General features: G+C 45.3%; 1 protein-coding gene across 3 annotated transcripts in view; it reads left to right on the top strand.

The window, feature by feature from the left end:
- The first annotated feature begins 3,310 nt into the window (after window positions 1-3,310).
- pdgfd (platelet derived growth factor d) overlaps window positions 3,311-15,000 on the top strand; it is a 48,832-nt gene continuing 37,142 nt past the window's right edge. For all 3 annotated transcript variants that reach the window (XM_048263816.1, XM_048263815.1, XM_048263814.1), the window contains exon 1: window positions 3,311-3,954. In XM_048263816.1, coding sequence (XP_048119773.1) covers window positions 3,858-3,954 — 97 coding nt within the window. In that variant the 5' untranslated portion in view covers window positions 3,311-3,857. The remainder of the gene's footprint in view (window positions 3,955-15,000) is intronic.

Raw genomic sequence — 15,000 nt, 5'->3', positions numbered from 1 at the left:
CGTTTGAGCACACTCTCACTCTACCAGTCTGTCTCTCTCTCTCTCTCTCTCTCTGTACATTTGTTCATGCTTGTATTGACTGCATACATATTAGAAACACTTCGCCTCATACACACAAGTACACACACTACAAACACAAACTCAATCTCATTTTGTTTCTCTGGGGTTGAATGTGTGTGTTTTTTGAACGTTGTTCATCATGATGGATGTTTGCCTGTTTGTGTGTTAACTCAATTGAGCTCAATTTCAATAGCACTCGCTCTCTAAGGTCTTTCTTCGGTTAGCACTGTTTGTTCTTTCCCTTTCTGTTAAAGTGATGGATTTATTGAGTGGCCTCACACTGGGTTCACCTACACCGCCCCCCTCACCCACACACAGACACACTCACCTAAATCTCCTATTTGCATTTTCTCCTGAACTTTTTCTTAACTCTCTTCCCTTGCCTCTTTCAAGTCTTTCAAAAACAGAGAGTCAGAGAGGAATAAACACTTCATCTGGTTGCCAGAGGCTGGCCGATGTCCATCACCTCCATTAAGTGCGCTGACCTTCAGTCTAGCAGCCCCCTGCAGCCGAACACACAGCGTCTGGGGCTGAGGGAAAGAACTCTGTGTGTGTGTGTGTGTGTGTGTGTGTGTGTGTGTGAGGAGAGAGAAGATCAGGAAGGGAGTACTGAGAAGAGAGTCAGTGATTTCGTGCAGTTGCCCGGTCCTCCAGATGGGCCTAATAAAGTCTCTAATGAGCAGAGTTTTCCTGCGGCATGGACGTCCTCCTGGGGAAAGCCTTTAACGAGGGCGGCCCTTCTTTTGAAGGTACGAGTGCAGAGTGTGCGCTCGTAAAAAAGCACCACGGTCACCGGAAGTGGATGTGGCTCAGGTTCTTGTCGGGAGGTCTGACTCGATGTGAGAGGCTGACAGGTGCCAGGTGTAACCGACCCAGAGAACAACAACAACAACAACAACACATGACATTTATAGCGCTTTTTTAAGTTTCCAAAGTGCATCACAATGAAGAAGGGAAACCTCACCTCAGCCACCACCACCATCATCAATAGCACCCACCTGGGAGATCCACAGCAGCCCTTTTCCACCAGACTGCTCACTACACAACAGAGAGCGAGTGAGAGAGCGAGGGGAATCAATCATAATGGCAGACTCCCCGCCGGGTGACAGCCGGATTTGCACCGGATCATTTTCAAACCAGGTTCTGGTATCTCGGAAGTGATAACGCAGAAATTAGTTTGGAAGGCCTCGGTCCGCAGATTAGGTGACATTGTAATTGCTGGGGGAATTATGGGCCGCAGTGGAATGCAAATATGATTTATTAAGCCTAATCTTATCTCGAAAAGATTTTCTTATGGTTTTATCGTCTGCCAGACCGATTATGACATCAAGGTAGGGTGACGTGAAAATCTTGATTATTTTGAGATTTGTAGCCAAAGAGTAAAAATAAGTAGTGAGTATAAGAACTTGGCAAAACATCACAGTCAAACTCACTTTGGCAAAATCCACATTGTACCCAGGAACTAATTCCTAATTGGGAAAAAAAGAAAGAAAAAAAAACTCTAGAATAACTACAGCGTGGACTGGACTTAATGGCGAAAAAAAAAAAAAAAAAGCTGAAGTGAAAATGTCTGAAAGCTGAGCTGATGACCTGCCAACTCTCGCTGTCTGCTGCTTTCCCTTGCGTGACATGCTACACAGGGTCCAACTGTTTCTCGTAAGGACATTCCGCAAAGGCCACCATCGTCTGGCCTGGTCGATGACAGATTATGCCCCCACCACTTGGCCCTCCCCAGAACCACCTCAGTAACCCAAATAACCACAACATGTGCTGTGTGACTATGCAGAGCTCCTTGTTGTAGTGGCGCGCCAATGATTCAGTGTTTAGCATATGTTAACCCCTCTGTGCAGTAGTGGGCCTGCCAGCAAATGTACCCTATGATAAGGCCCTGATGAGAGAAGAAGATGTTTAGGTTGAGTTAGTGAGGAAAAATAAGAAGGGACATGAACAGATGTCAAAAGTACGGTAGAGAATTCTATGAGTCAGATTTAAAGGTGTGAAAGTATTAAGCAACACTAATTTTTGACTTGATATGTATTCCAATACAAATCAAAAGCAGGAGGTCTGCATGCTTGGTGGAAGTCCATGATTAATTTGATGATGTCTAGTGATGATAGACTCCATGCAACTTTACAACATTGCAATCTCTATTTAAACAACTTTCAGAGATCACTGGACAAAACCAAAACTGTCTCAGCGCATGTTGCAACAACACAGTGGATGTGGAATACTTTCATGTTCATAAATCAGGGTTTTATGCCACAAAGTCTATAAAACCAGCATAATTTAGTGCAAAACCTTCCAGCTCTCCTCTATACACGTGATGTGAAGGTAGCTCTGTGCTTCATTAATATAAAATAACAAAATGATGTTTTGTATTTCACATTCATTAGATATCCCCTTAGGCCTTTATACATATTTGTGATCTTGTTTAAGGTACACTTTTGTATCATAACAACATGGAAGCTTTTAAGATGTTTTAAACAATCAATACTTGTCCATCAACAAGCTTTATTGCTGCCCTAATAATAATGTATTTGGATGAGAACACCCACAACCTGGAGACAAAATGGAATCAAGTGATGATATCAGCCCTTGAAGATATTTTTACAGGGAGATTTGTTACATGGACAGTTGTGCTGCCCTCTCTATGTCTCTCTGTTGCTCATGCACATACATGAGAAATAATGATATACTGATTAGGTATTTTAAGCAAGTGTTAGTCTGAAACCTAAATTAAATTGCTTTTCTTATAATGGACACCCCTTTACCATAAATCAACTGCAGTGGACAATGGAGGAGCTTTTGTATTGTTTCTTGAGTTGAAAACAGAGAAGTAGGCCTACAATAGAACATTTTTGGATGTATCACTTTGTTTATACTCGGGATCGTAAGGTTGTTGACCTTTTTATTGTTGGCTATTTTGGTGACATGTAGGCCTTGACATCGGAAATGGCATCGCTGATGGAATTCTGATTAACATGTCCAGAAACGCTGTAACCTATGCTTTGGTAAAAGTGAGTAGACTATGCACAAAAAGTTCTGCTCGTTCTTGGAAACATTGTTTCTTGTTATGAGCGAGTTTTCAACAAGTGATTTCATGTCAGACAACCCCCGGCAGACAAGCTCACTAAGTGAGAAATATTTCCCTTTGAGCGTCATTCAGGCACTTCGGTAGTATTTTCCTTTCGTTTGTCTCGCCTGCAGTGAAGTTTACTGCGCACTTGCTCTCCTCCCGGAGCAGTTCCTCGCCTCCTTCGGGGAAAGGGGACAACCCTTTTTGATCTCACCGTCTAATCAACTCACCAGTGCGTGCACGTAACTTTTCAGATAAGGCTGTTCGGCGCGTAACGAGGAAATCGCACTCTTTCCACCGTGTACTTGCAGCCTGTTCTACTTAACAGAAAGAAAGCATATAGCCTACGACCCCCTCAGATATAAGTAGTGTTAAAGGAATTCAAAATATTCTGTTGCCTAACAAGGTCGGTGCAAGATAATACAACAAGTGATAAAGCGGCGAGACAGGCGGCAGCGTATGGATTCTACATTTGCCGCGAAAGGGGGTTTATGAACCTGCTACATTCAGGAAGGTTACGGATAAAACGGCGACAGGTCAGGCAGCGATTTCAGGATTGCATGACCTCAATTATGTGAACAGAATATAAGCTTGCGGAAACTGTACGCGAGCACACAACTATACGGCCGACGGAAAGGGGGACGGTGTCATTTCATTTTTCCATCCAGGGGTATCTGGAATTTATTCACCCAGAGGGCATCTGATCAAAACACAGTGCAGAATGCAACTGTCACTGTTTTTCGTATTGTTGGTCGGGATTCATCAAAGCTCGAAGGCTCTGGCTAAATCATTCCGATCTACACAGTTCAGGCGTGATGGTAAGTTTTATGTTTTCTACAACTTAAATCATGAGGGCTGCTACTTCAGGGCTCCCTCATAGAAACCGTGCCTCTAAAGTTTCCCTGTGATATTTGGCGACTCCTGTTGGATAATCCTCTCCAAAAGATTATCGCCTGCCTGCTTACTTTGATCTAGATCTCTAATTGAAAAATGTCAAATTGCTGAAATAGATCGCATGCTATTTTGGCAGGCACTAAACAATAGCCTAGTTAGTGGAATCAATGTACTGTTGTCTGAAAAGTTGAACTTGGGGACTTGGAAAAGTGGTGTACGTGCTTTGTAGTGGTCTCAAGTTTAACAGTCATCATCTTTTCTTAACAAAACTTTCCCTTGGAAATATTTATAGGCTGTAACTCACAGTACAACCAAAACCGCTGTCTGTAGTCTAGGCTACTGGTGAAGTGTTTTTACTTGCATGCACGCATTTTAAGGTGAAATCTGGCAAGTTTGTGGATGTGTACTAGCCTACTTCATACAGCAACAGGTCTTTGGCTTCATGTTAGACTAAGTTTAGCAATACTTAAGTATTATGGTCTATATTTTATATATTTTATAAGACTAAACACAATTTTACATTTACATTCCTGAGTATTTTTTTATTTTTTTTTTTCATTCATCGTGCATTATGACGTTCTTGCCTCATATTTTTCTGGTAGCCTAAAAGCAACATGTTCAACGCCAGCCAGTCTATTTTTAGTTGCATGAATATAATGGATTTGCTCTGGTCATCGACTGATTATGGTGAAAGGCAGGCACACATGTTCTGCTGTTACGACTGCCCATGATCCGTCATCATATTTGTCAGAACCTGTTGACCTAAACTGCGCTTTTTCAATGACCGCTTGAGGTCTTGTTGGACTGTTCAGAATAGATAGGCCTAGCTGACTAGACTTCGCGCTCACAGCTGCAAGGCAAGGACCATTGTCTGCATTTGATACAAATGGCTGCTAAACCCACTCGACCTACAGTAGGCTACACTAGTAAAGAATACAATTTGTCAGCTCAGGGCATTTTGGACATCCTATAAACAGACGTAACAGATGGTAACACAAACATTGTTTTTTTGTGCCTACACTGCGCACTGTCTTTGAAATCAGCCCCTCTCCCCGTGTGGAATTCACGTTCAAAATGACTTTGCCAATGCAGAATAGAGGGGTGTGTGAAAGGGAAAGCTGTTTGCAGTTGGGCCCCAGAGATGGATGTCCAACTGACAGCTGGGTTCAGACAGGCAACTTGACACTCGGTAATTAAGCATAAAGCCCACCAAGCAAGTTGTATAAAAGCCTCGCGTCAACAGAAGCACAGGATTAGTTTTTAGGAAGAACATTCTGGGTCCAGGTGCTGTTGGACAGCAGCGGAATTTACCCGCAGGTATTTCCCCTATGTTGATATAACGAGTTTGTTTGCGCGCCACTCCACCGCGAGGAGCTGGCGAAACAAAAACAAAACAAGTGGATTTGGCTGGCCTCCACCGAACGGCATGTCTTCCTGTCAGCTACACACGAGAGACCTACTTTCTGAAGTAATTTCGCGGTTATTCATTATGCGCTTGAAACCATGCGGAACCAACAGTCCGGAACATTAGCTCTGCGCTATCGGGTAAACGGCACATTCTGTGGGAAGGATTAAAGTGTTTCCCGTGAATCATGAGTCAAAGTTTTTTTTTCTTAACTTACAGCAGAAGGCCCCAATACGAAGTGAATAGGATGCATCTGTGTCCTACCCTATGAGGACCTTTTGCAGTTGATTATTCACATTGGCCAGTTCCAGCTCACATTAGTCTTGGACAGCTCATTTGTTTCCAGTTGCTTTTCTCCTTTGAGTTCATGGCTTTCCTGCTACAAATGTGCAGTCCGTGCCTTTGGTATGGTTAAGGGATATTCATTGAGGGGTCCCCAAACACTCTCTTCGGTCTTCCTGCATTGCATTCATCATGCTCTTCTATAGCTGTCTGGCGGAGCTCATCTCTGGTGTGGTTAACTAGCCTAAAGCTAATGATACACAGGGCAACTTTTTAGGCAATGTCGCTGGGCAGTGTTCCTCATTTTTGTGGTTCTGGCATATTCCCATTTATATTGAGCAACCATTTATTTTCTGGAGAACTTAAGTCATCAGGCAAGTCGTCATGATAATCCAATCAGAATAAATGGAACTGGTTATGTGGTTGCCCAGGAACATTGCTCAAAAGTCATCACCTTAACTGTTTGAACTAATCAAGAGCATTACAATTACAGTGGGTTTAGAGCAAGTGTGCATGGTAGAGGATCAGGAGGAATTGAGAATTGATCAGGTAGGAGGCAATTCAGCCCTGATGGGGCCATAAACTGGATTTTTAAAATCAATGGCTGATTTTTCTCAAGGTCCCAGAGCAAAATAAGCAAGAGTACTGTGCGCGTTAAGTCTGGCAATGACCTTTTCTTCACTGCTACAGCAACCCACCCACAGCCTTCTGATCTGGCACGTTGGCAGTCTAGCGAGAAGGGGGTGAGGTTGGCACAGGTGAGGTTCACATCCACCGAAGACAGACTGACTCCTGGGAGATTGGACTGTCCACTGTGGATGATGTCAGTGTATGTGAACTCCCATTCTGATATTGAACCATAGCTTAGAAGGGAAGGGAAGGGGGGGGGGTGTCTGAGTTCCTCAGATGCCAAGTATAGCACTGCATGTGTAAGTCTGCCAGCAGCAGTATGATGAGTGATGCTGTGACTGTTGAGCTGATTCATGGAATCTCATTGTGACGTGCTGCAAGCAAACGTTTTTAAAGGCACAGCCTTGGTGCCACTGATAGATTCAGGGCAGATGATGTCTGCTCAGCAGTACACGGTTGCTGCGCATTCTGAGTTCTGCATGAAATGCCAACTTCAAGAACTGCGTCGACATCCTTGACAATATTTTTTTCTCTGGCTTGTCATGCATAAAGGTACTTTAAAATGGGGCTGATATTGATATCGGTGTAAGAGTGTGTGTCGGTGTGTGTGTGTCCATTAAGAAAACTCTCTCCAATTTAGTTAGACCACCAAGGGTGATCTTGGAGTACAGATGACCTTAGATCACAGGCCAGTGGAGTGTGATCCTGACCTGTAGGAGAGGCGGTCACAGATGCCTCCCACTGTACTTTATCTGATAGTATCTTGACTGGAACTAATCTGCCAGGTCCATTCCACAAAGCCCCCCCCCCCCTCCAACTGTCCATTCTCCACAGCCCACACCTACTTTGTCCAGCACTGGTAAAGGCACCATCCTTCAAGTGTCACATGGAAACAATGATTTGGAATGTGTTGGTTGTCCTTACATGCCTTGTGTTTGTGTGTGTGTGTGAGCGAGTGAGCGAGCGATGGATTGAGTGAGTGTGGACATAGTGTGTGTGTGTCTGTACCATATGTATGTTTGTGAGATGTGTGGTGTTGGAAGGGGATGGTGTTTGTCATCACTGAGTAATGGAACAGTGGACGTGCTGGGTGGACGACTAATAGACTTGGGGGTAGGGGGTGGTGGAGGGGGGGGGGCAGAGCGTGTGTTGCTGAGAGGATGGGGTGATGGCAGACTCCCGGCTCACACTTGGGTGGAGATGTGACACGTCCCAGGAATGACTCATGCGGTGCTAGGGTCGATCCCTTCTATGCTGAATCAACCCCCCCACCCCCCCTTCCGTGACCGGCGTTATTGTTGCTGTGGTAATTAATGATTATTAGTCCTGTAATAGACCTCAGCCCTGACAAGAGCCACACAGCAGATCTGTCATAGTAGCCATGAGCTCATGCTGGCCACGCTGCACTTTCTCATCTGGGATATGGGTCTTCCAGCTCAGCTGTTAAACCCTATAGAAATACTCCCCACATTCATCATCAGAGGACAGGGAGGGGGTGGGGGGTGGGGTAGGGAAAAGGGGGAAACAAGATGGAAAGACCAATAGGAGATCGACAGGGGTAAAGAGAAATTAAGTTTGCATTAGGACAAATTAGAGAGAGAGAGAGGGAGAGGGAGAGGGACAGCTTGGGACTCTTCAGAACTCTGTCAGCCTTGGTTCAGTGCTGTTTAAGAAACCTTGACAGAAATACTGTAAGCTGACACACGGTGAGCCTCTCTCACCACATGAGTTATGGGAGAAAGTGCTGATTGCAGTGACTGCAGGACCTGTGTGCGTGTGTGTGCGTGCGCGCTGTTAGTGAAGCACATGCTGGGCTGTCTGTGGGAGGCTATCTGACAGCTCGGAGATTAGGCCACAGAATTAAGAAGAATTCAGCGAGAGAGAAAGAGAGAAAACAAACAGATGACGCAAGCAACATTTGTGAATTAAACGCAACCTTTTTCTGATGTCATCCTACGGTTGCTGAGTGACATTCGAATGAGTTGACTGTCATATTCAAATTTGCAGTGGTTGACCGTCAACTCATTCGAATGTCACTCAGCAACTGTAGGATGACATCAGAAAAATGTGCAGTGGACATTTTTTTCCAGAGCTGTATATACAGTAAATGTTAAATACCATTTTAAGACACAAAGCTGAAAAGAAATTGAAGGAGGACACCTGGAGCTTCTCCTTTGCTTCAGAATGAGTCGTGCCTTTTAAAGTTGCTCTGGCGAACGCCCGACGCAGACAATTGAGATTTAAGCACGAGATCAAAGCGGCCCGTCGTTACTCTTGTCACAGGCTGGTGGGAGGCAAGCGGCGGGCGTTTTACGCTCGTCACGGGTTGAACGGCGCCTTTGAAGAGTGGGTGACACACGGAAGCCTTTCCCCCCCCTCTCCTTGGTAAGTAAGCCGTCGGAAGTGAGCGCGTGCAGTCGTCACCAAGGAGTCGTGGATGGGATTGATCCCTTTACAAGATTTTGAGGCGGATGGGGAAAGGATGTAATCAGTCATGCTGTGATATTTGTGTAGTTTTGTTATTGTTTTCTTTTGTGTTCCATTTGGCTTTGTTTCCATTTTCAATCAGGCCTGAATATGATAATAAAATATCATGCCAAAACAGAAGCGTAATTATGGCTGTTGTGTGTGTGTGTGTGTGTGTGTATGTGTGTGGGACATGGCATGGCATTTTTTTGTTGGGTCGGTGTGGAGGGAGGTGTTTAATTAAGTGAAGTGCATGGCCAACATCAGAGGGCCCAGCCTTCATCTGGATGGTGTTCATGTTGAGAGGCGCTCTCACATGACGAAAGCCCAGGCTGCACGAAACGCTGACCCAGTGCTTGTACCCTTTTGAAGCGCCTGGTTGATTGACGCTTGAAAAGCGCCTCTCTTGCTCCCTTCCCTCCCTCCATCTCTCTTTCTCTCTCTCTCTCTGTCTCTCTCCCTCTACCTCCATCTCTCCCATTGCCTTTGCTTGACAGGAGCAGGAGCATGCTCTGACATGCAGAGTACATGCTCAAAAGCTTTTGATGAGACTTGTGTAAGGATCTGTGCTCATGATGATGGATCAGCTTCACCAGGGAATTCGGCATGTTCAAACATCCGAGGAGGGGCAAGAAAACAGCAGCCGTAGTCTGGTCATGGCTCCTACTCACAGAGAATCCCATAGAGGTTATATGTATGCATAAACGTAGCCTAATTACACTTAGCAGTTAGCCTAGCGTTAGATCCTCTGGATGAAAAACATAATAAATGAGGAGGAAAAGGTGGATGAAGGACACAGAAGAGGTCTAGAATGAGACTAATTAGTTCTCTCATTAGTAATGTGTCATGCATAGATGGTGTTTTGAGTTGGGTCATGGAGGTTTCAGTTTAGCAGTTTAGCACACACCGTAGCGAAGCACACAGAAGAATGTTTATGAGAATCTAGCACTCATCCCACTACCGTGACTGGCAGTACCTCAGGTGAAATGACCAGAAGCTGAAGGGTGAGCGTGATCTAACACCAGTCCAGTGCCATTGTGACTAGCCTGTGATTAGTGAGGCAGAGAGGAGAAATACAAGAGCCGTCTCTGAAGAAACGCCGCATATGACAGATTCACTTCGCCTGGAAAAATGACAGCCGCCAATTCCGAGCCATTAGAACTTGGCTCAGGGGTGAGGTGGATTAATGACCTCAGCCAGTGTCTCTGTTGCGCTAATCTGGACACATCTATCAACGTTAGCTTCCAGCCTGTGATTATTAAACATCAGAAGGGCACATGCTACATAGACAGTAAAAGATATGGACAGTGTCATCACATAGACGCGCAGTCGAGACGGGTGAAGCAAATTTCAACCGTTTTCTATTGGTCGACGAGGCTTTCTGCGCAGGCTCAGGGGACGTAGATGCAACGTAGGCACGTAGTCTGACTCGTGTAACTCTTGTGATAGCTGCACCAAGAGATTGTAGCCCCTTACTTCATTACCACCACATCTACATTTACTTTTCTTAAATGTCCTAGTTGTTCGTAGATAAATGTATGAGTAAGTATAAGTATATATACTCTTTTGATCCCGTGAGGAAAATTTTGAAAAATTTGGAAATGTGATTTCATATAAACAGCACTTGCCACATTCATAGCCTACTGTCAATCGATCAAAACTTTGCTGAAATGTGGTCCGATGCTTTCGTTCTCATCCAGAGAATACGGTTATTTTGCTCCTGAGGGACGCTTTAACCCTCTCTGGTCACATGCTAATTACGTGAATTATGTCATGTTAACATTGTTTTCACAAAAAAGTTTATTACTCAGCCGGTAAGTCAGTTACGAGGTTATGACGCCAATCACACAATGTTGTATTTCTCTGGAAATATAAAAGGTTCATTTAAAGGCTTAACGCTTCAGCTGTAAGATTATTTGATGTCAAAGTGTTGCCAAATTGAATGGGGTTCAATGGAATGGCTAGGTGGAACTGGTCTCCTATTTAGCCTCAGATCCGCCATAGTGTCTACGCTCTCCGAACGTTCGCCTGCCCCCTTGACATGCTAGTGCTAGGTTCAGGTCTAGTTAGCACTGGTTGTTAGCTTTATCAGTTAATGTACATGGCTGGTGAAGCAATGCTAACACCGAGGGAGCGCTGTGGACATGTTGAGAGGTGTTTTGTGGCCAGTTTAACGGTTGGGAGGTTTTAGTGGAGGCCTTAGTGTGTCATTGCTGATAGTGAGTGTGTGAGTGACTGAGTGAGTGTGTGGAGTGTCATCGGTTGGCAGGAGGTTGCTTGGCTTGTGTGCCATCCATCCTGCCTGAGGTCATTTTCCTGGAGGACTGGGACTGGGAGTGGCACACTGTTTGAGAGAAATGTTGACAGAGAACTCATTGACCTCCAGCATCCCCATCCCCCCACACACACACACACACACACACACACACACACTAACTTGGCTGAATGGAGTGACAGACAGTTGTAGTGTGGTGGTCTGTCAGTGTCAATACATAACACACACACACACACACACACACACACAGCCACAATAATGAGGCCTGAAAAGATCACGTCAAACACGTCAACACACAAAATAACAAAGTAATATTGAACAGCGGTGTGCACAGTGTTGTGAAGGTCAGTTTTTCTGTCACAATAGAGCAATTGCAAACACCCTCAGGACTACACACACAGTAGAAGAGTGAGGTAGATGCAGACCAATGAGGCAGTCTGGCAAAGAGCATACATTTAAAATGCCTAACCCTTAACCCCATCCACACCCATATACAGTATATACACATATACAGTCAAGGTAACATGGAAGAGCAGTCAATATTTTGAGAGTGGGGCACCCTGTCAACATTGACATACACATTCACAAGCACAGTTCACATAGGTACACAGTACACATGCACACACACACACACACAGAGTGCTGTGGAGCGGCCTGTCAAAACACCAGTGCCTGCTTGTCATCAGAGCAGTGCCTTGAGGGACAGCTGCTGATATTTAATCAAGACTCCTCCTGCAGCCCTCTGGCTCTGGAGAAAAGCCTGCACACAACCCTCCCAGTAGTGTGTGTGTGTGTGTGTCTGAGTGTCTGACAGTCTTTCTGTGTACATGTGTGCATCTGTTGTGTGCTCACTTGCTTGCGTCTGAGAAGAACCTGTACAAAAATGTTGGCAACAGCATGTGAACGTCAGGAGGAAGTCTGGTCTGACTGAAACAGGAAACAGAAAGAGTGAGTGAGAGAGGAGAGAGACAGCGCTCTGCCCTCACCAATAATGAAAGGGCAAGCTAGCAAAAGACAAGGAAGGGAGAAGGCCAATGTCCCTTCATTTTTCTGTTAGTGTGGAATAATTAATGTGCTAGAAGAAGAAACCAGAGAGGAGCAGACAAAGAGAGAGAGAGAGAGAGAGAGAGAGAGAGAGAGAGAGAGAGAGAGAGAGAGAGAGAGAGAGAGAGAGAGAGAGAGAGAGAGAGAGAGAGAGAGAGAGAGAGAGAGAGAGAGAGAGAGAGAGAGAGAGAGAGAGAGAAAGAGTGAGAGGAGAGAGAGATAGTGAAAGCCAGCAGCCAGGGCTCCGGATTGAAGGTGTCTTTGTTTCTCTGCGTGAGGCGGGTCGCTTGCCAGGCTAATTGATTTGCCTCATCAAGAGCTGTGTCAGCCGTGCAGTTTTGTGCCTGCTGACGGTCTCTGGGCCGCAGCCCATTTCGCATGCCAGTCATGCCAACGAGGCCTTGATCCTCTCTGCACCAATATCAACAACACACACACTCTTTCTCATACACACAGACACACACATACACACAGACATAAGTACACAGACAGACACACACAGACACGAACACACTCTTCACCAAAACTTACATCACCTCAAGACCTCAAACTCACTAAAACTCCGTACTCTTAATAATATTTATTTGCAGCTTTCTAATGATATGATTTTTGGACTTCTTCTTTTACTCCTGTTTCTTCTTTCTCTCTTGTGTTTTTCGTCTTCTACAACTCCCTCACTGAACTGCAACCACAGCCTTTCCTCCCTAGGAAGCCAGGTTTGCCTGTGTCTTCCGATTTCTAAGGCCAGGGAGTTTTCACTTAATCTATTTGATGTTAGTAATTTTCTTTGTCTGTACTCTGTAATTTCCTTTAAATAAGATGCAAATTCATAATTGGTTTTGACATTTTAATTTCACTGTGTTTTAGTTTTAGTTTCCAGCAAAGATTCTAGAGCGTAGCGTTTCCAGTAGAGGGGATTGGTAGGTAAGCAGACTGTATTGATGAACTGAAGCACTTGTCGGTCCAGGCAGAAGGATGGAGAGATGTTGGAGCATGTTCTTGTCTTTTCCTGGAAGTAGAGAGGTTACTCAGGGACAATCTTTACACACCCGCCCCTCCTTCTCAACTTTCTCTTTCTCCCCCCCTCTCCCTCTCCCTCCCTCTCTCTCTCTCTGTCTCTCTCTCTCTCTCAGTCTCCACTCTCAGTCTCCTAACACATTTCCTCTCCCATATCCTCTCTCACCTCGCTGACACTTTGCTCATGCTCACACTCTCTCTATCTAGATTTCTCTGCACACACACACACACACACACATACACTTTCAGACATTCTAACACACACACTCTCTCCTTTTTTTTCTTGCCTCAACACCTATCACATCCTCTCATTCCTTTGCCAAACACCTCTCCCTCATTTGCTCACTCTCTGACGTGTGTGTGTGTATGTGTGTGTGTGTGTGTGTGTGTTTATGTGTTTATGACATACTTTTCCTTGGGAATTTGGATTTCATTAAATTTATTGAGCTAGATGGATTGTGCTGTCAGGAGCTGGCACTCTGCCGTAACTCCTTTTTCCTTCCTCCTCAGCAAATTAACACCTCTGCCCTCACCTGCCTACCTGTCTGTGTGTGTGTGTGTGTGTGTGTGTGTTTGGCATGTTTGTGGGCCAGTTTGAGTCTTGAGTCAGCGCTTGCATTTATTTTCTCCTCTACTCCCCTGCTCATCTTACTTATTTCGGACACCACACACACACACACACACACACACACACACACACACACACACACACCTATTCCCAGAAACCAGAACTTACAAACAATGAAATGTACACCTGCACTGTAACACTTACATTCTGGCAGGAGCTTTGACAGCTTTTGTCAGCCTCTTGTCACTTAAGCAATAAACTCCAAACCCACCAAATGCGCCCGGTTTCATCCATCATGCCGACACGGCGCTGGGCCCTGCTTCCTAACTTGCGCTCCCTGCTTGGTAATGCCACGGTGGGAGGGGGCCCGCATCAGCTGGTGTCTGGGACTGACTGTGGTGGGGAGAAAAGGGGGATGTCAGGACTCCTGGGCGGCTCTGCCTGCCTTCTGTCGGAGGCCCAGCTGGAGGCTGTGGCTGGAAGCGACTGCCTCGGTGGTGAAGGTGCCCACGTGAATTATTCAGAGGGTGGAGTGAGCACAGACAGGTACAAGGTGGACTTGGTTAGCGCCGTGTGTGGAGTGAACACATCAACCAGGTGAGAACGAAGCAGGCTGGTTACCCTGTGACTGCAGCTCAGTGAAGCTTTAAACAAAGGTGCATATGCATACACAACACACACACACACACACACACACACACACACACACACACATAACAAAACATATTCAAACTTAAGGTCAGATACTGTATGCACATGTACACACAAACAGTAAATTAGAGAGTGATATTCTCTACACCAAATGATATACACATCCATTCACCCAGACCACAGGCAGGACTAGAGGAGCCTCCCCAGGTCCTCTCCCCTACGAGCCCATCATTAACTCCTCCAGGCCACTACCTCATCCTCCTCCAACTAGACACTGGTGGCCTGACTTAATTAATGCTTATCTTGGAGCTAAGTCGACCTTTAGCCACAGGCTAGCTATGGGTCTTAAGCTGTTTGTAGAGACCCGGTGTGGTCAATCAGGGCCACATTCACCAGATTGGCCTGAAGTTCAAGCAACATAAAAAATGACTGTTTTTTTGTCTTTTTTCCTTTGTCTTTTTTTTGGTGGGAGTGCATGGGCTGTGATGGATGTCCTTAGGTTTGTTTACTCGTGATAAAGAATAAATCAAAGTGAGCTCAGCTCGTATTGGATATCTTTTGATGATGTGTTTGGTCTTCTCGTCTAGGGGAGCCTATGAATAGATTCGCCTCTGACAGCAAGTTACTCAATC

Source organism: Alosa alosa, chromosome 15 (assembly GCF_017589495.1).
Source record: "Alosa alosa isolate M-15738 ecotype Scorff River chromosome 15, AALO_Geno_1.1, whole genome shotgun sequence".
Lineage (NCBI taxonomy): Eukaryota > Metazoa > Chordata > Actinopteri > Clupeiformes > Clupeidae > Alosa > Alosa alosa.
The sequence above is the reverse complement of the archived record's forward strand: the minus strand, read 5'-3'. Positions and strand labels throughout refer to the sequence as shown.